This window comes from Mustela nivalis, assembly GCF_964662115.1.
Source record: "Mustela nivalis genome assembly, chromosome: 7".
Classification (NCBI taxonomy): Eukaryota; Metazoa; Chordata; class Mammalia; order Carnivora; family Mustelidae; genus Mustela; species Mustela nivalis.
This window is the reverse complement of record NC_139026.1, coordinates 100,620,558-100,647,362: the sequence shown is the minus strand read 5'-3', so window position 1 is coordinate 100,647,362 and position 26,805 is coordinate 100,620,558. Positions and strand designations below refer to the sequence as shown.

Genomic DNA, 26,805 nt, shown 5'->3' with positions numbered 1-26,805 from the left:
AGCCTCAAAATTGTTTCTCATCTATTACTCAATTCTAGTATCTTCCCTAGTTTTATATTTATTTGAGAGGCTGAAATGTATAAATTCTATTAAAATCAAAGGCCTTCTAGCACATTAACACAATACTGAAACCATTATGATTTCTTAACCATTGTTTTAAACATCTTTGCATCTTTACATGTTTAAGAAAATTTAACTAAGAAAAATATGGTAATATCATAATCCATTAAATAAAAAATACAGTGATCTAGGTTAGTTTTTTAAGAAACAATTATGTTAATGTACTCAAGAGCATTTTTCTTCTTCACTGAGAGCAAAGTGAAACAAAATTAGCAATTTACTCCATGACAGAAAGTTTACTGTACTTCTAAATGATTCACTATCTCCAAAAATACACTTCTCATTGTTTTGGAATACACACACATTTTATATTTATGAGTTAGCATAGTTATTTTTCTTCTTGAGAAGACAATACAAAATGAAACACTGAAATGAACGAAACTTCACAGGCAAAAGTTAGGAAATCTGGAATCATCTTGCCTGGGTCATAATTCAAAGACAATGATAAATGCTTAGTGGGAAAAAAAAAATCTGTAGAAATAGAATATGAAAAGTCTTTAAAATTCAGATACCAAATATAAAAACAGACAGACTTATGTGAAAGCTGGGAAAGATATTTAAAGAAATGAGGTATGATGGAGCCAGAGCGCTACAATATATCCCAATGTATTAATAACCTATACTTCAAAGTTGCAAAATCAGCAAATCATAAACTATTTGCTGCTGTGTTCACATGACCTTTCTGGTCAGATGTTCAATAGTCACTAGTAAATACATTTAAAATAAGCACTGAGATAACTGCATGATCATATGGTGAGCGTATCTGCTGCTTAAGAAGGCAAATTATAAGTAAAAATGTAAGCAAACAATTTTGTATTAATAATAAATACTAGCTTCAAGCATTTAACATTATCAATATTTTAAAAATTTAAATAATAAATGCAACTATTTTATACAGAACTGTACCATTTATTATACACACAAGTTTATCAGTTCCCTTTGTTTACAAAGGCTGGTTATAGATAATGTGGAATGTTACAGTACCATCTTGCATAAAATTTTAGTACACTTTTGTACTTGAAAAAGGGTGCAAAAACACCAGCCTAATAAATCTGACTGAATGAAATAGCTTTTCTTTCATTTTAAAAAGTACATCACATACACCACAAACTGTACATAAGCTCACTTTTAAATCACCAATTGAAGATAAAGTAGCAGGCGTGTTTTAGTTACATTAACTCTCTCTCCATCAGTTTAACTTACTAAAGGCTTCCACTGCTACTCATTCAGGAGGCTTTGTTGACATGTAAGCTTGTATTATGAATTACTGAAGTCAGGTAAGTACAATTTAAAGGAGGTCAACAACAGCTGCCAAGAATTATTTGTAGTAAGAAATGTCCTTCTCATAGAAGACTCACTGAGGATCAGATACTCTTGAGATATCTATCTTTCCTCTTTAAAATTATTGTAGCTGGTCAAGATTCTCCATTTTGAACTTTGGATGCTGGTGGTTGCATGAAATCCTTAAAAGGAACGAGGGCCTCTTTAAGCGCAGAGCAGACTTCTGCAGATGAGCAGGTGATGCATTCTACTAAAGTTGGGTATAAAGCAATCACTTGTGCCCAGGTATTTCCATCAACTGTAATGAGAAAGTATAAAATCTCAAAAACTTGTGGTTTAAATAGTAGAGATTATGCAATTAACATAAACAATCCTTTAAATACAAGGCAAAGAAAAAAATCCCCAAATACGGAAATTCCATAAACGTGTACCCTTTCTTTTTTTTTTTTTTTTTTTAATTTTTGGGAGATTTCCTGCACTATTTAATAAGATATGAAGGAAAAACATATGGTCAATGTGCAGAGTCATCAATACCAAGAAATTTGATAACGTCCATTTAATTTTTTAAGATTTTATTTATTCATTTGACAGAGATTACAAGTAGGTAGAGAGGCAGGCAGAGAGAGAGGTGGAGACAGGCTCCCTGCTGAGCAGGGAGCAGGGATCGATTCGGGGCTCGATTCCAGGACCCTGGGATTATGACCTGAGCTGAAGGCAGAGGCTTAACCCACTGAGCCACCCAGGCACCCCTGATAACGTCCATTTTAAACGATACTTCAATTTGTGAAGGCCCTGGAAGCTGACAAAATAACCTGGAATTCAAACTTTTATCATTTTCCGTATAAGTGCCAGATAATGTAGTATGTATTTCAAGAACAATGAGAAAACAACTCCATTTCTTAACATAGTTGTATGCTAAAAATATAAACATTTATATGATTTTCCCAGTAACGTCCTTGATATTCACTTTAGTTTCAAGTGACCACACAGATCCATTCTTGTCCTGTACTGCTCCCTAATCTTTATGTATATCACTACATTGAAACCTCAGTGGGGAGGTACATGTCTGTGTTCTTCACCACTATCACCAACAACCAGTATAGGTGAATGCTATTTGGCTATTTATATCCTAATTAATTTACAATTTCCTCATACTCTGAGATCACATATTACATTCCTATTTTCTTGAAAGTACTATGCATATTGCTGAGAGTTCAATATGGAATAAAACCAACTGAGAGATTTCGTTAGATAGTATATGTATACGACACTTCATGGAGTAAGTCTCAAATCTAGAAGGCAGTATAGTATAAATGAAAGAATACTATGTCATACATGAGGAACTTTAATTCTGTTTTTCACTCCAATTTCTCTTTATCTCAACTTCTGTTGGAAAATAAAGGAATGAGTTTCTCAAAATAGTGTCCTTCAAGATACTTCTTATAAAAATAAATAATGTTCAGGTAAGTTTGACACATGTTATATATATTATCTTCCTTTTCGGGAGTCATAATTCACATGAATTTATTAAAAACCTGCAGTAAAAGAAGAGGTTTAACTTTATTCAGGGCTTCCAAAACTAATTTGGTTATGGAACTTTTTTATATTCAGTATCTACTGACACCACTCATCATCATTCATCATTAATAATCATTGCTTAGTATTAACCTTGGGAAATGCTGACCTGTTCATTAATCCCTACTTCACCCACACAATGGCTTCCTCAGAGTGGGAGTAGGGCTGATGGGTAATGGTGAGGGAGGGAATGTCAGGCCAGAGCTGTTTTTATCTGTTTTATATATTAGGAATCAATATCAGATTTCTTTTGTAAAAAGAATTGTGCTGCTTGACAGGAAAGAAACATTTTAAAAATCACCAGTCTAAGAAGTTTTAAACAGTCTTCTCCAGCTGTTGCCTGTGAAACTTTCCACTAATCATTTGACAAAAGATTGCACAGAGAGGATTCTAGAAAAATGGCAGAGTAGGAAGTACCAGGAGTCTGTCTACCCACCCAGACAACAACTGCATTGGCAGAATCTGCTTGATGCCAACTATTTTGGAACTCTGTGGAGTCTACTGAAGGCTTGCAACTTGCAGGGGTAGACTTGGACAGTTTATTGTGATTAATTTCGGTCAATTTCAGGTCTTAGCACAGTAGCAGCTACACATCCCTCACTCCTAGCCATGTGGTCGGCAGGTGTGCACATGTTCCTGAAGCAGCTAGCACAAAGCCTACAGAAAAGGCCAGTGGACAAAAATAACACAGCCTCCAAGTAACAGGGATCTGTGCTCTCTAATCGATGCTTTTGATCACAAAGGTGCAGATAAAAAGGCTTCAACAGCAACAAAAAAGCCAAACACCTCAATTCAAAAAATGTGCAACGGGTTTAAATAGATATTTCTCCAAAGGAGATATACAAATGGCCCATAATGCACAGGAAAAGATGCTCAACATCGTTAATCATGAGGGAAATGCAAATCAAAACTACAATCGGACTTGCCTCTTACTCATTAAAATGTCTACTATCAACAAAAACAAAAATAAAAATGGAACAAACAAAAAAAACCCCAAGTATTCATAAAGATGTGGTGAAATTAGAATCTTGTTCACTTGTGGTTGGAATGTAAAATGGTACAGCCATAGTGAAAAATAACATAGTGGTTCCTCAAAAAGTAAAAAATAGAGTGGCGCCTGGTGGTGCCTGGTGGCTCAGATTAAGCATCTGCCTTTGGCTCAGGTCATGATCTCCAGGTCCTGGAATCTAGTCCCATATCAGGCTCCCAACTCAGCAGGAAATCTACTTTCTCTCTCTGCCTGCTTGTGATCTCTCTCTCTCTGTCTCTCAAATGAATAAAAATCTTTAAAAATAAAAAAAATTCAAAAATTAAAAAAAATAAAAAATAGAATTACCATATAATCTAGCAATTCTACTTCTGGGTATATACTCAAAAGAATTGAAAGCAGGGTCTGTTTTTTGTTTTTTTTTTTTTTTTTTTAAAGATTTTATTTATTTATTTGACAGAGAGAGATCACAAGTAGGCAGAGAGGCAGGCAGAGAGAGAGAGGAGGAAGCAGGCTCCCTGCTGAGCAGAAAGCCTGATGCAGGACTCGATCCCAAGACCCTGAGATCATGACCCGAGCCGAAGGCAGCGGCTCAACCCACCGAGCCACCCAGGCGCCCGAAAGCAGGGTCTTGAAGAGATTTCTGTACACATGTTCATAGCAGCATTACTCACAATAACTAAAATGTGGAATCAACCCAAGTGTGTACCAATGGATAAATGAATAAGGAAAATACAATATACACACACAGACACACAAAGACACAGATACACACTGAAATATTATTCAGTCTTAAAAAGGACATTCTCTAAAATTCTATGATATGAATGAACCATGATCATATTATACGAAGTGAAAAAAGCCAGTCATAAAAAGACAATTTACTGTATGGTTCACCTTATATGAGGTTCTCAGAGTACTCAGAATCATAGTGATAGAAAATAGAATGGTGGTTGCCAGAAGCTTGAAGAAATGGGGAATAAGGAGTTATTGTTTAAAGAGTGTAGAGTTCCAGGGGTGCCTGGGTGGCTCAGTGAGTTACGCCTCTGCCTTCAGGTCAGGTCATGATCTCGGGGTCCTGGGATCGAGCCCTGCATTGGGCTCTCTGCTCGGCAGGGAGCCTGCTTCCCCCTCTCTCTGCCTACTTGTGATCTCTCTCTCTCTGTCAAATAAATAAAAAAAAAAAAAGAGTGTAGAGTTCCAGTTTCAAGATGGTAAGAGTTATAGAGATGGTGCTGATGGTAGTACACTATTATGAATATATTTGAATTTGAATACATATTGAATATATATGAATATACCACTAAACTATACACTTAAAAATAGCTTATTATAAATTTGTATGTGTATTTTACTACAGTTTAAAAAAAAAAAAAGGTTGCACAGATTGAAACCTAGTATCTAGAATGCCCCAGATGTTAAGTCAACTGACAAAATAAGTCTTGGTTTGTTATAAGAAAATACAAAAATACATTAAGATCACATCTCAAACTCAGGAGAAGTTATTCAAATTTCTTAAATTAAAATATATTTTTAAAAGCCCACTATAGATCTTGGTGGGCACCTTGGACTACCTACCAAAAAGGAATGAAAAAGATGCAAGCATTGATATGGAAGAATCTCCATATTATATGAAGCAGAAAAAAACAGAGTATTCAGAATAGTAGATATAGTATGGTCTATTATGTATATTCATTTATGTTCAAAACTGGGGGCGTACTGGAGTATATATTTGGTATTTACATAATAAACTTTTGGAAAGATCCACAAAATAATAAAAATGGTTACCTATGTCAAGTTAAGAATAGTTAAGACAGATCTAAAATAGGGTAAAGATGATCTTAAAACTTTTCCCTGTATGTCTTTCTATGATTTGGAATTTTTGAACCATGTGTAATGTTATTGCTTATCAAATTTTAATGTAAAGATCAAATAAAACAAAAACAAAATTCCTCCAAATTAAAAATAAGTCTAACAAATGCCTTCTCCCCCCCTCGAAAGCCCCAAAACAAATGACAAATGTCCTAAACAAATGTTGAGTGTACATTGGTTCCAAATCTTATACCTGTCCTCCTGAATTAACTCTGGAATAGCTATGAGCAATCCAACATATTTCCACTGGAAAGGCCTGAATTTTTCGAAGTTACCTTTTATTTTCCTGTTTCTTAATGAAGCTTATCATAGCTAATATAATACCATCATCATTTATGGATACATTTAATTTAAATTTTCACTTCATATATCCGAAGCTACAATTCAAACTCTCTTAGACAATTTTTAACAGTTACTTAAATAATCTATCACTAATGCACTGCCCTATTCATGGCCCACTGGCTTTGTTTAAAAAAAAAAAAAGGAAAAGCAAAGAAAAAGATTTTTTAAAGTTACATTTCTCTTCCTTTTTTTTTTTTTTTTTTTTTAGATTTTATTTATTTATTTGACAGAGAGAGAGACAGTGAGAGAGGGAACACAAGCAGGGGGAGTGGGAAAAGGAGAAGCAGGCCTCCCGCCAAGCTGGAAGCTTGATGTGGGGCTCGATCCCAGGACCCAGGATCATGACCGAGCCCAGGCAGATGCCTAATGACTCAGCCACCCAGGAGCCCCTTCTTTTCTTCTTCCTTTGTACAAATTCTGCTCAATTCTTGACAGCTATCAGAAAATCCTACAAAATCACGCAAGCACTATGTACTGAAATGTACTCGTTATATTTAATATATCTCTAACAATAACATGGGAATTGGAGAATTTTTAATTGGAGAATGTTTAAGTCTTAAATATATTTTTAAAGAATCCAATTGTGACCTATGATGTAACAAAAATTTTACTGGTCACTAGGAAGTTAATTCATGGTATCCCTCTCTGAAATATCAACCAGAACTTTTTTTTTTTTTTTTAAAGATTTTATTCATTTATTCGACAGAGAAATCACAAGTAGGCAGAGAGGCAAGCAGAGAGAGAGGGGGAAGCAGGCTCCCTGTTGAGCAGAGAGCCCCCAATGTGGGGCTCGATCCTAGGACCCTGAGATCATGACCTGAGCTGAAGGCAGAGGCTTAACCAACTGAGCCACCCAGGCACACCAACCAGAACATTTTTTAAGAGAGCTCAAATTTGAATTTGATGGGATGAAATCAGAGTATTACTCCCACAATTTTCTTACAAACTCTACCCCTCCCTTTGGATTGAATAAATATAAATCTATTGCTCCTTAAGATTTAGTATAATACTCACCATTTTAGGCCAAAGCACCAGGGGGTAAATTTTGAAAACAGAAAAATAAGTATTTACTTATAGTATATAGCAACTGCCAGAACAAATATCCTATGACTCATTTATTAGGAACTTCCTTGGGTATTAAAAGTAATGTTACTTAAAGTGCCAGTCTGCTAAGGTACTTGGGCCAGAATATAAATCAATACACTTCCCTCTTTAACAAAAGCTTGTTGTATTAAAAATGCCAACTGGGGTGCCTGGGTGGCTCAGTCGTTAAGCGGCTGCCTTTAGATCAGGTTATGATCCCAGTCCTGGGATCGAGTCCCACATCAGGCTCCCTGCTCAGCGGGAAGCCTGCTTCTCCATCTCCCACTCCCCCTGCTTGTATTCCCTCTCTCACTGTCTCTCTCTGTCAAATAAATAAAATCTTACAAAAAAAAAAAAAAAAAAGTCAACTGAACCACTGTGTTCACTGACACAATTAACTTATATTCTGGTGCCAGCTCTTTATCCTGTCCTCAAACCACTTTGTGTTGCAATGCAGAGCATTCAAAATAGAACAAAGCATGTCCCAAAAAGCCTCTCAAGAAGTTTACAAGTTAAGGGAACTAAGCCATGTGTGTATATAACTGTAACACATACAGAGTGCTTTAAGACAAAGGTATACATGCTACAAATTCAATGAAAAGAGAAATCACTCACCATTAAGGATTAAAAACAAGGCTTAAAAGCAGAGTGATATCTGAACTAGATAGATGTAAGCAGAAGACTGAAATAAGCAAAAGGTTGGGACTACTTGGGTAGACTAAGAATTTTAGTTTGGTGGGAAAACAGGATATGTGAGGTCTAATGGAAATAAACCATACATCTAAGGGGGTTTGACAACAATACTCTTTGCATTTGGTAGGTAATGGTAAATGAAAATTTTTTGTTTTACAAAGATAGGTAAATGAACGATCAAAACTGCACAAAAAATCATTTCTGGCAATAATGTAAAGAATGGAATAAAAAGGAATGAGTAAAGAAGAGGAATGTAAAAAAAAGGAATGAGTTACAGGAAGGAGAAACAAATGAGGAAAAGCTATTAAGTAATTCAAAGTTGTATAGTTTATTCAATACAAACGCAGGATGGAAGCCTACACCTACCCAAAAACTCAAGTGATGGTCTACATTAAAAATATATGTACTATGAATTATCCATGGAACATTCTGAATTCAGACCAACTTAGTTAAAAAAAAAAAACAAAAAAAAAACACTGTTATTTAACATAAAGAAGCTAAAACATTACAAATTAATTTTACTTAATTAAATCCTAATGGACTTGACTCTTTGCTGTTATAAGGCCTGGAAAAAAGAAAGCCAAATAACTGTTATATTCCTAAAATTCAGTTAACTTAATAATAATAGTAAAGTGCATCAGAAATAGAACGTAAGTGCTATGAGTTTATAATAACTGAGTTTCTAAGCACTTACCATTCTCAGGCTGAGTTTTCTTAAGTGAATCAATGAGAGTACTGACTGCTTTTAAAACAAATATGATTTCCGTTACTTGTTGCCTGAAAAAGAGATGGGAAATTATTTCCATCAGGATTTTAAGATTTGCCATGTTTGTTTTTTACTAGGTTTATACAAGTAAAACATCTCTATACAAGTTATTGTATACATCTTTATACAAGTTATACATCTCTATACAAGTTATACATCTCTATACAAGTAGATGTACCTTGGAAAAATACTAGACACAATCCAATGCAAAGTTAATATTAGTTTTAAATTCTTAGAAAAGAAAAATTATTTTATTAATATGTACTTCAATGTGCAAATAAGATTTACATTTTTATCATAAATTATCCATTTCAAAAGGGGGGCATCTATTCAGGCAAATCTAAATTTATTTGTAAGATATTTCACATAACTATTTAAATTTAAGGTATTTTATACATCCTTTTAAAGCTTCTCTACAAATTTTTTTTTTTCCTTTTTAACTAACTAGTCCTAAAAGGGATCTGCCAAAGTTTAAATGGAAATAAAGACTACTACTACCTCCTGGCATATAATTTTACCATGCTGTTAAAAGGACATTTAAAATTACAATAATTTAGAGACGTCTTGGTAGTGTAGTTGGTTAAGTGTCCAACACTTGGTTTCAGCTCCCTGTGATCTCCGGGTCCTGATTTCAGGATCCTGAGGTCATGATCTCAGGAACATGAGGTCAAGCCCTGTGTTGGTCTCTAAGCTCAGTGTGGAGTCTGCTTGACTCTCTCTCTCCCTCTCTCTCTGCCCTCTTGCACTCTCTCTTTCAAATAAATAAGTAAATCTTTTATAAAAATTACAATTGTACTGGGGTGGGAAAAAAAAAGTATGATAGTACCTTTAAAGTTTCTATCTCTCTCTCTAAATAAATAAGTGAATTTTTTAAAAAAAATTACAATAGTACTGGGGTGGGAAAAAAAGTATGATAGTACCTTTAAAGTTTCCAATACAACAAAAGAAACATGCTCAAAATTAATCCTAAAGCATGATTATTTGGAGACATTAGCAATGAAGAATTAACTTGGGAGTAAAGGATCAAGAGTAGCTTGATTCCCTTCTTTCTCCCTAAATAGTCTCCTCAGGCCTGATACAAATCTGTGTTTTCATTCTACAAAAAAGATTTTTCTATTACTACAACAGTATATTTCAAGTTTCCTTTTATTTTTTTTTTTAAAGATTTTATTTATTTATTTGACAGAGAGAAATCACAAGTAGATGGAGAGGCAGGCAGAGAGAGAGAGAGGGAAGCAGGCTCCCCGCTGAGCAGAGAGCCTGATGCGGGACTCGATCCCAGGACCCTGAGATCATGACCTGAGCCAAAGGCAGCGGCTTAAACCACTGAGCCACCCAGGCGCCCCTCAAGTTTCCTTTTAAAGCATAGAGGAATGTCATTGTGTTGCACTGTAGTTTAGAAAATAATGTAATGATACTGAGTCAAACACAGGATGATACACTATAACACTTTTATAAGACAACTATAAATAAGACTCAATTTAAAAGCAATAAACACTGAAAACATAAAAAGAGGAAAAATTACTTTCTGAAATAAAATAATGTTATACTCTAATAAATAAAAAACATTCCAAGCAAAGCAACTTTATTACTGCTTTTCAAAGTATACTTCAGAGATCAATTCTGACAAATCAATTTTCAATTATGCCCATAACCAAATTACCAACACCTGTCTTTGGAAATTTTTCACATATAATTCTGAATATGAGAAGGTATAATTTATGTTTAAGAATTGGTAAGCATTGGTAATTAAAAAATAATAGCAAACTATTATGTAGCTATTTTTCATTCATCAAATTTTAAAAACATAAATCATAAACTGGCAAATAATTTTAAAATGCTAACAACTGAGGAAAAGGACATTTATATACTCCTAGGAGAATGTAAATTGGTAGAAATCTCGGGTAGGCAATTTGTAATATACACATCAAAAGCTTTTAAAATGTCTTTATCTTCTGACAAGTTAATTCTCACTTCAAAAATTTATTATAAGTAAATAAGAATGTACACAAGGATTTAGGAGTGGTGATTTACCTTTCCAATGCTACCTTATATGAGATGGAACCTATCATGATTTTCGTTAATTCTTTCTTGACTTTGACAACTTTGTCTTCCAATATTATTTTGTTTCATTTGTTTTGCCTTAAACTCTAATTCCCATATTAAAAAACAGACTGGTGATATAACCATAATTTGTGATTGCATTTTTTGATGAATTCTGATTTCTACCCCAACTTTGATTAGCCGTGGCTTAGCAGAAAGACCTAGAGTCCATTTTACTAACACAGCATGGCTAAATGGAAAGCAAATTAGTCCAGGAACAAGGGCTTAATTAAGCAAGCAAGAAGAAAAGAAGATCTAAGACATGGCTAGTGGACTTACAGAAAAATTTAAAAATAACTAAAACAAACTAGGAAGTTTGTGGAATATGTTTTACCATTATTTTCTCTCTAGAGAGAGTCACACCCATGTGCTCATACAGATCCAGAAGTCGTTATCCAGAAATCCTTAAGAAGACATATTTTAGAATTCAAAATTTTCTTTTAAATCCCAAAAGGAAACTTGGTACATATACATTACTTAACCTCCATGAGCAGTCTGAAAGAGTACCCCATAATAAAACACACTAATATATCTGCAGCAAAACTTACAAATATTTACATTGTATAAAATAAAATTATAAACAGCTTCAGGTCACATCAAATCACTTATGAAAACAATTTGGTGCTCAGAGCTTTTTTTATTCATAGTAATTAAGATAACATATTTCCTTCATCTATAAAATAAAATCTGTACCTTGGAAGAGGGCATTTACCACTTAATCTTTCATCCTCTATATAGCGATGAAGCACATCTTGAGATCTCTTTAAAAGCACTGAGAGTGCCATTCGTGAGATGTAGCCTTCTTGAGGTGTTGTGACTTTATTACTGAAGGAAAACTGGAGCAATGTTTCAAAACACATTTTAGAAAATTCCTCTCTCAAACGAATATCAATCTCTGCTTCTGTAAAATTGACAATTATTGATGGTTAACAAAAGGCTAAATTAATAACCTTAACAATAACAACTCTTAGCCAACTAGAAATAGAAGGAAATTCTTCAATGGATGAAAGCCATCTATGAAAAACTTACAGCTAAAAGCATATATATAACAATTTTCCTCCTTGCAAGATCAAAAGCAAGGCAAGACTGTCCACTCTCATCACTTCCACATAATATTTTTCTTACCTAGACAAAGACAATTTTATACCCTTTATACCCTTGACAGCACTATCAAATAGTTTTCCACAAGGTCAAACTTGCGATTCTTTCTTTCTTTCTTTCTTTCTTTTTTCCTTCCTTCCTTCCTTCCTTCCTTCCTCTCTCCCTTTCCTCCTTCCTCTTGGCAACATCTTTCCCAGAGCCAGACCTCTGCTCTAGTGTGGACTAGCTGCTCTCCAGACCTGCCATCCAGCTATATCCTCCAAATAGTCTGCCAAACTCTCAGAATTGTCTTTACTCTCTCTTATTTTATACCCAACTTCCTAGATCCATGCCCTCGGTTTCTTTGGTTTACTCCTTTGTTTTCATGGAACACATTCTGGAGTACCTGAGAAAGACTGAATAGGAAGTAAAATTTTTCAGAACTTGCATTTCCAAGAATGTCATTACTTTACTCTGGTAGTTAAAGAAGTGTGTTACCTAGCAGCATTAGCACCACCAGAGAACTCATTAGAAATGCACATTCTTACATCCCACCCCAGACCTACTGAATCAGAAGCTCAGAGACTATAGCCCAGCAATAGCTTGCCCTTGGAACTGACTTTAATGCATGCTGACATTTGAGAATTACCATTCCGTGCTTATACTCTGACAACGGTGGGCCTACGTATAAAACTCCATGTTAAAAATTCTTTCCGACTATAACTCTGAAGCCACTGTATTCATGTCTTTTGGCATCCAATGCTGCTACTCAACAGTCCAGTATCATCTTGACAAAATCCTTCTGTGTCGGCCTTTTTGCTTTTCTTTCTGAAATCTTATAGAATCTTCTCTTTAGCCCAAGTACTCTGAAATTTCATGACAACATAAAATTTGTGGATCTTCCTGTGGATCTTTTTTCTTCCACTGTTCTGGTTACTGAGTGACTATTTTTAATCTGGAGATTTCTTCGGTTTATGTCTTTGATAATTTCCTCTTTTAGCTTTGCTTTGTATTTTCTCTTTCTGGAAGACCTATTGTCAGATGTTAGACCCCTTGGATTCATTTTCATCTTTCTTCTCATATTGCCCACTTTTTTTCTTTCTCTGCTTTCAGGGTTATTTCCTTATATTTTCTTGCAACCCTTCACTGAACGTGTTATTTTAGTGGTCATATTTTTAGTTTCTATGAGCTCTTTCTTATACTGATTGCTCCTTCTTAATAGCATTTTCTGTTTCATGGATGTAAAATCTTTTATCTCTTTGAACATCCTAATTATAATTGTGCTTTTTGGGAGTGGAATGTGTCTGTGGCCCTGAATTTACATTTCCTCTGGGCTTTTCTTCTTCCCTCTTCATCTGTTTTGGTTTTTGTCTTTCACATTGGAAGATTTTCTCTGATAGCTTTGGCTATCAGGTCATACTTAAGAGTGGTAGACCAAAAATAATCCCTGGAACCTAAGTTTTTATAAATTGGTCCATTTTAGCATAGAGGGCTTTCCATATATATGTTTTAAAAGGCCCTGCAAGTTCAAACTGAAAAGTTTGTGTCATATAGCAAAGCCATTGGAAGAATGTCCATGTACCTATTTTATCTTGGTATATTTAATACTTTAAATGGCAAGACAGAAATTGCTTGAAAAGGTATACATGGCAATTCAGTGGTCCTTATTTAGCTTAAAATATTTACATCCGATTATAAATAGTTTGTAATACTTTTATAAAAATGTATCTAGAAATTTTTATATACTCTTAATAATAAAAAGTTGACTGTGTTAACATATAAATAGTATTTAATCTTTTTTCCTGAGATTTTTATATTTGTTAAATCTACACTTATCCGATCACTTTTATCACTTATCTGGGCTGGGAAAAAGAACTACTGTAGTTTCTGAACGAAGCAGTATGAGAGACACCTAGTGGCCAAACTGTGAGCATTTACATGCTCTTTAAAGTGTTCAGCACCGTTCAGCAGAAGTTAGTCATGGCTCTGGTAAATTCCGGGGATAATGGATATGCATGGCACAAAGTTAAAAATTTTTTAATCATCTCAAGAGAAAAGTCACGTAATGATACCACACAATTACATTTAGCCTTTGAGCACAGGTTTAGAAAAAGAAATAATAGCAAAAGGCAATTTAAGTATTATCTCCCAATAAGGTAGCATGATAAAATGAAAAGCATGGAATTCTTTTTAAGGATGAATTTGGCTTCCAGACTTTAGATTATGGATAATTTTTCCAAACTTTTTAAACCTATTTCCCTCTTCAATATGGTGGAAACTATTCTCATAGAAACGTTGTGAGGAAAGAGGTAATATTCTAGTGTAATACCCTGCACATAGTAAGCATTTACTAAACTTAGTTCCATTAACAATGTTATAGCATCTATTTGTTTTAACTGGTTAACTGTAATTTATAACTCTGAACAACTGATATCAATATCTTTATTTCACAGATGACAAAACTGAGACTCATAGAAGTTAGCCAAACACTAGGTGGTAGAACATACACTTATTCCTTCCCAATAATCCATGATTTCACAAAACTGTTAACTTGTGTCAGCCAACAGTGACTTGGGTAGATTTCATAAGTGCTCTGCAATTTAAATCATAACACATAATTCACAGAATATTCACATTTTCTCCATATAAAACTTAATATTCTATCACATTCTTAAAATTTATCCGACAATTCTCAAGTTCACAATTTACCACAATCATAGGACTAAACATTTCTATAATCAGTTTCATCCAAAGTGCTTCAATAGTTACTAACATTTTTAATAAATCATTAAAGTAACATACCCGTAAATGAAGATGACTGAGAGTGTATTGAGCCCTTATTAAGCATTGTCATTATCTGACCAACAAATTCCTTAGGAATAAAATTGGCATAAGGTAGTATCTCAGTGCTGATAAGCTGAACTACCTAAAACAAAAGAGGTAAACTCAAATGCATTTTTTTCTTAAAAAAGACCAACACAAATGATAACTTCTAGACTAAAATCTAAATTTTATTTTAAAAGAAAATTTATTAAAGGATTTTTCTTAATAAAGTACACAAATATTTTAATGTTAACATACAGGATGGGTAGCCTATTTCACCTTAGTAATAATAATAATTTATTTTTTAATAGTAAATTACAAAACAGTCAATAATATAAACTGTTTACTATGCAGTCATTTTAATAAATGTTGATCTTATATGAAATGTATCCATGTTAGAATAAAATATCCAAAACAGATTTAAGAATAAATCTGGTTAAATCACCTTTTTAGAATCATAAACAATAAGCCAAAAGAGAAAGTAAAGTTATATTCATTTTTGCTAAACAGCTCACTTCTAATATATAATTCATTAATTTGCCCTTTGAAGAAAAAGGAGTTTACAACAGTTTTAAAACACAGGACAAAAGGCAATGAACACTTTAAAGTAGTTTACTTATTTGATTTACTTAAAAGATCATTTATCCCACTTAAAGGAAAATCATCAAAACACCTCCCCCAACAAAGAACCCATAAAGAACTACTTCCTTAAGTTCCACTTACAATTAAAAAAAAAAAAAAAACACTCATTATGTGCCTCCAGAGTTCTAGAGATTTTATCTAAAGCTGGTTAAAAACAAAAACCTAGGGGCGCCTGGCTGGCTCAGTCAGCAGACTGTGTGACACCTGATCTCAGGGCGGAGCTGAAGCCCCATGTTGGGCATACAGCCTACTTAAAAAATTCTAAACAACTTACTGATTAGTTTGAACCACTAACACCTGGTTTGCCAAACTACAGCGCAAACTCTCAAATACATGCTCAAAAACTGACAGATTTTACTGAATCAATTGCTTTTTTAAATTATTAAATGAACACAACTTCGTATTTAGAGACAAAGCTAACAAGTATAAGGAAATCATGTCAGTGTTTTCAAAACTAACCTTTAATCTATGTGAGAGTTTTACTGCTTTTAGGTTCAATCTTAAACCTATTACTTTACTTTTTCTCTTAGCAATTTTATAGTTCCAACATTTCTACTATTTGCTTTGCACAAATGTTTATGGGAAAATGTTTTAAATAGCTTCCTCACCTCAACATCAATACTTTCATTTCTCTGAAATTCTTGAATAGAGAGATTATCTGGAGGTATGCTAAAAAAATAAACAAAACACTTGATTTTTAAAAGGTAAAATGTTCTCTGGAAATAAACAGCATTCAAATGACAAAAAGTATTTTCTCACCCAGGTTAGACATTACCATTTATTTAAAAAAACAGTATTTTTAATTAAAGTTAATAAGATAAGTGACTAAACTAATTACAAACATGAACATCTAGCTACAAAAATGCTTGGTCCATTCCAGAACTAAATAAAATCTGTACTTTCAGTACTAATGAATGAAAGAGTAACAAAGAGTGAGGATATTACTATTATCTGTAATAACAAGAAAAATTACCACTGTGATGATACCTGAATTCACTTATATTGCCAGTGGAGTGTCTTGGTTATCTGCTGGACTATTCACGGAGAGACTGACCATTAATCACTAATTTGTAATAAACACAATATATTAAAGATCTTTACAATAAAAAAGAGAACATCTGGGGGGGGAAAAAAAAGCAGAAAATTGTTCCAGCAAGATCACTGGAAATCAACATTCTGTGAGTACCAAGGTGAATTTTAAACCACGTGACTCTTAAGAATGAACAGTAAAATGGTATTAAACTTGTGAAGCAGTGAAAAATAAACTACTTGAAAACTGCTGAGAATCAGATGTTAATGCCTATTACAATAATAGTAACAGTTAAAGTCACAGAGACAGCCAATGTAGGAAGAGCTTTATTTGTATTACTTCCTATGATTGAACAGTAACCACATGTAGTATTATCCTCATGTAATTGACAGAAGAGGAAACCGAGGCTTTGAATGCTAGTAATATGACAAAGAATGTATTATAAGCAAATGACAAGGTCAGAATTTGACCCTAAACTTCTCTGATGTTTGAGCTTAAATTCTTCTCTTTCATGTTGTAAATGCAAAATAGTGTTATCATATTTAGGATTCGAGGCATAATGTACACCTTTATACCTAGGGCTATTTTTGCTTTATTTGGTATTATTTGGTTTTTCTGTTTACAAGTATTTTCTATTTACAAGTGCTTCCTATTTACAAGTATTAGAATATACACACAAGTATTAGAATATACACACATACAAATATACTCTACTATGGTTACCAGATCTTTGTTTGAAGCTACTTTTCATCCAACAAATTACTGAGTACCAAATACTCTGTATTAGGCACTCTATGAGATCCAGCTGTGAACAAGATGGGACCCAGTCCCTGTTGCATGAAACCTGCATTTTGGTGTGCAAGTCCTAAACTAACTATAATCCGGTAGTAGGAAACTACAGAAAAAGTTTTAAAGACATGTACCCAAATTTGTACCAATGGTGGGAATTTCATAACCACTACTACTAAAGTAGCTTCACAGAATCTTTCTGTATCTCTAGAGATAAAACTGTTTAATTCAAATTTATAATCAAGTAATGTAAGTGTTAACTGATACAAAAATTCTGAAGATGGTGGAGGTAACTAAGGATGGGCTGATTAGCAATTTAAAGAAAGTTTATTACGAACAGACACTAATAATATTAATGTTATTGGAATCATATAGCAGAAACACTTAAATGGATATATTTTTTAAAGGTTTTATTTATTTATTTATTTATTTATTTATTTATTTATTTATTTGACAGGGATCACAAGTAGGCAGAGCAGCAGGCAGAGAGAGAAGGGGAAGCAGGCTCCCCGCTGAGCAGAGAGCCCTATACAGGGTTCGATCCCAGGACCCTGAGATCATGACCTGAGCCGAAGGCAGAGGCTTATTAACCACTGAGTCACCCAGGTACCCCATTTAAATGGATTTTTAATATACTTTATAAATATTTTATAATATTTTAAAAGAAGGTAGCACACCAAGTCAGAAACTGAAAAGTTCAGTACTCCTTATCCCAGTGATCAATAAAATTGGAAAATTATTTGATCGTGCATAGATTATGTATTTTTTTAAGATTTTATTTATTTATTTGCATAGAGAGAGAAGCGAGAGCAAACACAGGTATACAGAGTGGCAGGCAGAGGCAGAGGGAGAAGCAGGCTCCCTGCCAAGCAAGGAGCCCGATGTGGGACTTGATCCCAGGATGCTCGGATCATGACCAGAACTGAAGGCAGCCGCTTAAGCAACTGAGCCATCCAGGTGTCCCTAGATTACGTATTCTGATCTCAAAACCCAAACTAACTGTTATACTTTAACTTAGAGTTAGTATCCTTACTAAACACTTTGAGCATATAAAAAAACACTGGTTGAATTTTTTAAAAACACTAATAATTAACACAGTTTACCTATAAAGTGTAAGTAGAGACTGTCAGTAATCCAGGCAGAAATGGGCCACATAAGATCTTTAAATTCTCTAAGACTGAGGTTAGTTAGCGATTTTTAAAGTTATTTTTATGAAACTTTATTTGACATAAAAGAGCCTTCAAACTGATAAAGTATTATTTGTAATTTCTTTCAGTTCTCTCTGCATGGTACATTAAAAAAATATATATTGAGATATAATTTCATATACCATAAATTTCACCTTTTAAGATGTATAATTCAGTCCTTTTTAATATATTCACAAAGTTGTACCACTTTCAATTCTAGAGTATTTTCATCGCTCCTGAAGACATTCTGTACTTTTAGCAGTCACTCCCCATTGTCTTCTCCTCCCACCTGTGGCCATTAATCTACTTTGTCTCCATGCATTTGCCTACTCTGGATATACTATATAAATGAGATCATACAGTATATGGCTTTTCATCTCTGGTTTCTTTCACTTAGCACAATATCTTCAAGATTCATCTATATTGTAGCATGCATGCATGCATGCATGTATTTTATCTCTTTTCATGGCTGAATATTCCATTCTATGGACAGACAACATTTAATTTATCCACTCAACAGCTGATAAACACATTTGCTTTTTTTTTCATTTTTTAGCTATTATGAAAAATACTGCTATGAACATTAGTGAACAAGTTTTTGTATGAATATGTTTCACCTGATTTCTTTTGGGAACTACTTGGTGATTTTAAACTTAAGGTCCACTGACCACTAATTGTATGATTCTCACTAGGCCACGTGTATTCTACAAGTTAAATACATTTCTCCTTAAATACTTTAAGGAGGACTGAATGAATTCCTAATAAACCTCAAGTGTCCACCTGATCACAATGTTTATGTTTTTCATCTTTAATCATATATTTTCTTTTTCTCATTTAAAGTATTTACTTATCATAATCCTCAATTATATCCAAAGTCCTTGTTTTCTTCTAGCTAATTTTGTTGCCTTTTTTTTTTTTAATTTTATTTATTTATTTATTTGACAGATAGAGATCACAAGTAGGCAGAAAGGCAGGCAGAGAGAGAGAGAGGAGAAGCAGGCTCCCCGCAGAGCTGAGAGCCCAATACGGGGCTTGATCCCAGCACCCTGGAATCAGGACCCGAGCTGAAGCAGAGGCTTTAACCCACTGAGCCACCCAGGGGCCCCTTGGATTAATTTGTATTTCTTTGTTACACTGCCTTGCAAAACAGTTTACAGACCAAAAAGAAGCTAAGAAATATCAGAGAAAGGCATGGTTATTCACAGTCTTAGAGTATATATTAAAGAAGTTAAAGGGTTTATAAATGTTCCAAGATAAAATATACTCAAATATTAGTATTATCTAAAAACCTATGTCTTGTTACTCCAAGCGATGTTCTGAAACACCACTATTCAAATACTAGTGCTGGACTTCAGTTATAGAACAAATATATATGTGACATAAAACAAAATTTTGTGATTTCCAAAGTAATCAATTATTTGGAAAACAAAAAACAAAGCCCTCTCATGAAATAAAAATACACATTGTTTTTAAGTTCTCTTCGTGAGCACTGCATTTTTAACTTCAACCAACTAATGAAAGCATTCAATTTGAGCCTTAAAATATTTTTGGACTATGAGGGGCACTTGGGTGGCTCAGCGGGTTAAAGCCTCTGCCTTTGGCCCAGGTCATGATCCCAGGGTCCTGGGATCAAGCCCCGCATCAGGCTCTCTGCTCAGTGCAGAGCCTGCTTCTCTCTCTCTCTCTGCCTGCCTCTCTGCCTACTTGTGTTCTCTGTCAAATAAATAAATAAAATCTTAAAAAAAATTTTTTTGAACTATGAAATAAAAACTAAACTGGCTTTATCCATTTTAGCTGTTTTCACAATGATGAAAAATTTAAGTGAAAACGTATAAACTAGTGGGACTTCTACAACTAATCAACTCATTTCATTTTATAATTAAGAAAAATGATGCCTACTGAAGGGAAACAACCAGTTTAAAGTCAGCAGAAAGTAGGTGGCAGAGTCCAAAGCAGGTCATGGGTTTCCTGACTCTCAGTATAGGGTAGCAGAAGGCTTAAATCTATAACTAAAATAATCACAACTTAGAATGCTGATTCTGTGTTAATGACAGCAGAATTTAGTGCCTTTATTATTTTCTAGCCATTATAAGCAATTCCAAATTTAGAAGTAAATTTCTACTCCCAGTTATTTAGAGTTTGGGTCTTTAAAACTCTGGTTTGAAATATGTCTGCTTCATGGGAAGGGGTATGTATAATATAACTTTCTCTGAAAGAAAAGAAATAACAATAATGAGGATAATAAAAGTGGTAGCAAGCATTTTTAAAGCACTCATGTGCCAGCTACTACTCTAAGCAGTCACTTTTCTTAGCGACTTAATACTTGGGTATCTGGGTGGCCAAGTCTTGATTTTGGCTCAAATCATGATCTCAGGGTTGTGAGCCAGAGCCCCTCGTTGGGCTTCATGCTGCCTAAGATTCTCTCACCCTTTCCCTCTGCCCTTCCCGCACCTACTCTAAAATAATAAAAATAAAATAAGTGACTTAATACTCTAAGCAGTCACTTAATTTAAGTGACTTAACCCTCATAGTAACCCTATGAGTTAGGTAGCATTATCATTCCTCTTAATAGATGAAAATATCTCAGTTACAAAGTAACTGTTGGTATTTGAATCCAGGTGGCCCAACTCCCGAGGTCAGTGCATTACACTGGCTGCTTCTTAAGCAATATGATTTTTTAACATACCCAATATACTAAAACCTTTATTGTAAGTAGGGCCATTGTTGGGCAAAAGACTCCAATGAAGTTATAGTACAGCTGCATTAACACAAAACGACATGAGATGTACAGTATCTATTATTAGAACTTTGATTTCACTTTCTACTTTCCTGCACAAAAACAAACAAAAATCATTTCATAAAACTGAACTTAATAAGAATATGCAATAAGAAACTTGAGAATAAGTAAGATGGTGGCAAGACTCAGCCATAGTGGGGCGCCTGGGTGGCTCAGTGGTTTGGGCTGCTGCCTTCGGCTCAGGTCATGATCTCAGGGTCCTGGGATCGAGCCCCACATCGGGCTCTCTGCTCCGCAGGAAGCCTGCTTCCCTCTCTCTCTCTCTGCCTGCCTCTCTGCCTACTTGTGATCTCTGTCAAATAAATAAATAAAATCTTTAAAAAAAAAAAAAAAAGACAGCCATAGTAAAAGATTCTTCTTTTTTTTTTTTCCAGATTTTTATTTACATATTTGAGAGAGCAAAAGAGAGAGAGAGAGAGAGAGAGACAGAGCACACAAGCAAGGTAAAGGGCAGAGGGAGAAGCAGACTCCCTGCTGAGCAGGGAGCCAGATGAGGGGCTCTGATCCCAAGACTCCAGGATCACAAACTGAATAAAGACAGATGCTTAATTGACTGAGCCACCCAGGTACCCCAGGAAAAGAAATTCTTTTTTTTTTAAAGATTTTATTTATTTATTTGACAGAGAAAGATCACAAGTAGGCAGAGAGGCAGGCAGAGAGAGAGAAGAGGGGAAGCAGGCTCCCTGCCGAGCAGAGAGCCCGATGCAGGGCTCGATCCCAGGACCCTGAGATCATGACCTGAGCCTAAGGCAGAGGCTTAACCTACTCAGCCACCCAGGCGCCCTGGAAAAGAAATTCTTTTTTTTTTTTTTTTTTTTAAGATTTTATTTATTTATTTGACAGACAGAGATCACAAGTAGGCCGAGAGGCAGGCAGAGAGAGAGAGAGAGAGAGAGGAGGAAGCAGGCTCCCCGCTGAGCAGAGAGCCCGATGCAGGACTCGATCCTGAGACCCCGAGATCATGACCTGAGCCGAAGGCAGCGGCTTAACCCACTGAACCACCCAGGCGCCCTGGAAAAGAAATTCTTAAAGAAAAGTTTACTTATTGCTAAAAAACCTGCTCTAAATCTTGTATTGATAAAGCAACATGCATATCCAGATAGAGAACTGGGAAAGAAAAAGTATAAAATTTCCAAACCTACTTGATTTATACAAATTAACATAGAGTCCACAGAGGAACTCCAATTTTCAGGGTTGAAGATAAAAACACAATTTGTTTGAATATGTTTTGTGAGTCATTATAATTTTTCTACAAAAACAAAAAGTACACTTGCATTGGTATCCATAACATATCTAGAGATGAGAAATATAAAAGAAAGTAAAACAAAATCTAACCATTTGTGGAAACAGAAATGAGAATGTAATTACTTTCAATTTTGAAATACCAGATATGCTTTCACACAGCAAAATTTAAGTTAACCCACAGACAATTCCTCCTTCAAAAAATTCAGTGTGTGTTCCAATTATCCCATTCTCAGTGAGGGGTCAAAAGAGGATCAGGAAATGCTCAGGTGGATATCATATAGTGAAAATCCCACTCTTCTTTGCCAAACCCAGCATCTTAAAGAGCTGATCATTATCACCACTAATCTTATTTATTATCGTAAAAATACTGATTTTCTGAAATTGTTTCCTCTTGCAATGTCAAATGGGTAGCAGATTTTAAAAAACAGATCTTCTTAGCTTCATTGAGTCAAAACCTTAATTATGATACATCCATATAGTCTTATAGAGTCCTGTCTTAGAATCCAGAATAGCGTGAAAACCAAAAACCTCCACTTGTTCATGGATACTGTACTAGTGCATAAATGTTTAATCAGTTGTGCTCTGTATATAATGGAACAATCTTAATAATTACTTTGTTAATGAATGATGAGAAATACTGTTTTCAGATCAATTGCAGTTATTATATACTTTTTGAGAGACTGTCTTAAAACTATAAAATTGAATAAGCTGACCTTTTGGTAAAGAGAAAGTCTTCAAAAGTATTGGCTAGTTCTGGCCACATACTGTCAAATTTCCCAGAAGAAGCATGCTGCCGGGCAACAGGCAGCCCAATAGAAAGAACTTTGAGAAGAGAAGATACTGCTAATTTCCATGTGCTTTCGGAAGGGCAGGAATATTTCAAACTGAGAGGAACCCTAAGTGTCTGTGAAAATAAAGACAGTTTAAGATATGTATTAATTAAAATATATACACACTTTAATTACTTAAAAAACTAAAGCAGAAAAAAATAATAGCATAGGTATTTTCACTTAAAAAGGTTATTTTCTAGAAAGATCAATTTTCAGACATAGTCCTCAAATCTACTGCCTAGAAAGATATTCTGACTCCATTTTATAAACAATGACCTTGAATAAGGAACAGCATTTTGAACTTCAGTTTCTCATCATAAAATACAGTGATCTTATCTCAAAAGTTAAGATAGGAGTAGCAAACTTAAATTTTGCAGGTTCTCTCAACTTAATGTTATTTAATTAGAACATCTTGCCATAGTTTTCCTAGAAGAAAATAATTTGGCTGATGGCGTTCTCACATCTAAGAGAGATCAATATCTTGCTTTTTTCATTATTGCTTAGGTAAACATAACCTAAACCATCAATACTTTGAAGCCTTATGTTTTATCTCTAAAGTTCTTTAAATTTTATGTTCTACTCCAATATTTAAATGTACCTTTTTTCCATTTCCAAGTTATTTCAGTAAAATTCATAATTCAAAAGACAATTTATTAAATCTTTAACCCTTGCGGATACAGGTATAAAGCATCTCAGTTATGTATAGTGACTACGATGTTCAGACTTATTTTTAACTAGTCAACTTTTGAGGTAGATTGCTATAAACCATTGAAGAACTAATTTGAATGAACTCCAAGAGTCATAGTTCTATCCAGCAACTAAAAGACCAAACGGACCAAACTACCACAGTGAGTTGTCTCAGAGCATTATCAATAGTTTCAGCATACAATCAGATCGTTTGCATTAAAGTGAAAATCCTGCTTTTATATAAAAATTCTAGTTAGAGAGCGATAAGGAGTAGAAGAAATACATTTTCACATTTCATGGTTACGGAGGAAATATAAAACTTAATTTCATCACCCTCCACACAATTACTACTAACTACTCACACAGTAAACCATTACCTGTTAGCATGAACTGGGCCTCCACTAAGAGACAATCTGCTTAGCCAAATCTATTTATCCTTTTCCTCTCCCCATGTGCTTTGGGGAAACCTGACTCCACTTCCAGTTGGGAATTTCAGCAATATCATACAATAGGGAAGATAATCAGAAAAAGACATAGGATTTAAAGATTTGATCTTCTAAATTTTAAGTCATTTCTGAAGCCCAATATGAAAGTAAGCCAGCATGCAGTGGGTTGAGAGTGAGCGGTGACTAGGTGAAGGACACAAGCTGTTTACAGTAAAGGAATTTGGAAAAGAAGAAAAGCTGAAAGAGGATGGCCATTTGAGTAGGAAGTAAAGTAAGAGAAAGTTCTTATCTTCTTTCCAAGATATGGTTTACAAGGCTAAAAGGAAAATGAAAGAAAGGAGGAGAAAGAAAGAAAGGAAAAAAGAAAAGGAGAAATACAAAGAGAAGGATGAGCTTTGGAACAGAGAAAGGTCTTCCTGATGGTTCAAATTGGACTGTATTTGTTCAGTAAACAGAAGGCAAGGTTCAGATCTGCCCTTCAAAACACAGGAAAAAAAAACAAGAAATAAACTTCAGAGGAATCAGACACAATCAACCAGAGATGAGTTTTAAAAATGGTTGTCCATAAACTAGGGAACTGGCTTAAAAATAAAATACAGATGATCAGTTAAATTGAGGCACTGTGAATTTCTCTCTGAATGCTCATCAACCTTGAAGTATGACAAGTATTGTCCTAAGAAACAGGATCCTTCATTGACTTGTGGCATAATTTAAGAACTGTAAAAAATCTAATGCATACTTATTTTAAAATATTTTTCATTAAAAAAATTTTTTTTCATACTGGGAATGGCTTCCTAAATACTATCCATGAATGATGGAGAAAAGTCCCTATAAATAATAATATAAATATTTTTCCATTTCTCTCTCTCTCTCTCTCTCTATATATATATGGTATACCATATATATACATATATATACATATATATATATATATATATATATATTTTATTACCTAAAGAGTAATTTCAGTAATAGTGTCTTCATCAAAAAATAGAAATTAAAAAGAAAAAGGTACCTTAATAATATTCTGGAGTACTTTCTCATTCACAACTGCTTTGTGACAGGCTGTTTTCTGGTATAAATCCACAACTACTTCTAAAGACCTTTCAGCAAACGGTACATAATTCAAGGCTACCCATTCCGCCTAAAAAGTAATATTTTCACATGGAGTTAAAAATAAATGAGATTAAATTAAATCATATTGCTTTCAAAGAGAAACCTTCTTTGTCTTAAAGTTCAGTCCTTGGTTTTAGGCTGCATTATATCACATGCAAAGTTTTCAAATAGATACGTACTTCACGAAAGAACAATTTTCAGCCAGGTAAAAATTAAAACTATCAAAAAAAAGGACAGAGAGCATTCTATCAAGAAATGGGAAAGATGTATTTTACTTTTTGCCAATAGGTTAGGACAATTTCAGGAAATTTAACTCACCGGTGCAAATAGTTGGATCTATTGTGATTCCATTGTGTTGCAAGACAAATAGAATGAGAAAAGTTAATACACATTAAAACTATTTTTCGGACCATGTAAAATTTTAATTTATCTTGAGTGAACAAAATCAGCCTGTGCATGCACTCAGAAATTTACTTTTCCCCTAAGCCAAAATTTTCAAGCTATGGCTATAAAAATCTTTTGGGTAAAATCCAACTAAATTTCACACCAGCAGAGGACAACTTATTTAGTACACACAGATTTCTTCATTTTGCATTGCAGCTATTTATTTTAGACAAGATTAGGCTTAGGGATTTAGAAGCCATTTTGTAATGGGATGGGGCAGTCAAGAAAGGAACTTTGAAGAAAAATGTAACATGAAAAGCCAAACTATCTAGAGAACTATTTGGGAAAGGAAAGTCATAAACAAGAAAAAAAAGAACACAGAAAAGGTTTTCCAAACAGTGTTTCTTTACAGCTTAATCTATTAACAGACACATGAAAGTTTATTTGTACATGAAAAATTTCTGAGATACTCGAAGTCCTTAAGTAGAACTGTTTACCAGCTATGAAATCTTACAGAGAAAATACAATTTAAAGCAAATTACCTGATTATATTTTGCATTTGCAATGTGCTTTGTTTCCAGCTGCCCATACTGCGGAGGTTTACAGGAAAATTCCACAAATGCCAGTAATTGGTCAAATATAGCTGGATACATTATTTGCATGTTTTCTGGCCCCACACAGATGGCCTATAAAAGCAAAAATATGAACAGTAGAATGCATAACCTGAACTCTAGATAAGTTCTTCACTGTATACACATTTAACCAAATAATCTTAAAAACTGTCCTATTTTATGTAAGTATTCTATAATCTTTTATAAGCCCTGAAGGACATAGCTATTACAAGTTATTTTAAACTATTATTGAATACAGTAAAAGCTCAATGTGTTAATCAGCTAAAAAAATGCTTTTTAATAGAAAGTGTGATT

General features: G+C 34.2%; 1 protein-coding gene across 8 annotated transcripts in view; it reads right to left on the bottom strand.

Moving 5' to 3' along the window:
* Positions 1-1,008: 1,008 nt before the first annotated feature.
* Positions 1,009-26,805, bottom strand: part of MON2 (MON2 homolog, regulator of endosome-to-Golgi trafficking) — a 111,053-nt gene continuing 85,256 nt past the window's right edge. For 5 of the 8 annotated variants that reach the window (XM_082742509.1, XM_082742504.1, XM_082742506.1 and 2 more), the window contains 9 exons: positions 26,422-26,565; positions 25,814-25,831; positions 25,395-25,523; positions 23,130-23,320; positions 15,977-16,037; positions 14,706-14,829; positions 11,517-11,724; positions 8,649-8,731; positions 1,009-1,699 (listed from right to left, as the gene is read on the bottom strand). In XM_082742509.1, coding sequence (XP_082598635.1) covers positions 1,536-1,699; positions 8,649-8,731; positions 11,517-11,724; positions 14,706-14,829; positions 15,977-16,037; positions 23,130-23,320; positions 25,395-25,523; positions 25,814-25,831; positions 26,422-26,565 — 1,122 coding nt within the window. In that variant the 3' untranslated portion in view covers positions 1,009-1,535. The remainder of the gene's footprint in view (positions 1,700-8,648; positions 8,732-11,516; positions 11,725-14,705; positions 14,830-15,976; positions 16,038-23,129; positions 23,321-25,394; positions 25,524-25,813; positions 25,832-26,421; positions 26,566-26,805) is intronic. The other 3 variants (XM_082742505.1, XM_082742511.1, XM_082742507.1) reach the window with 1 other exon arrangement.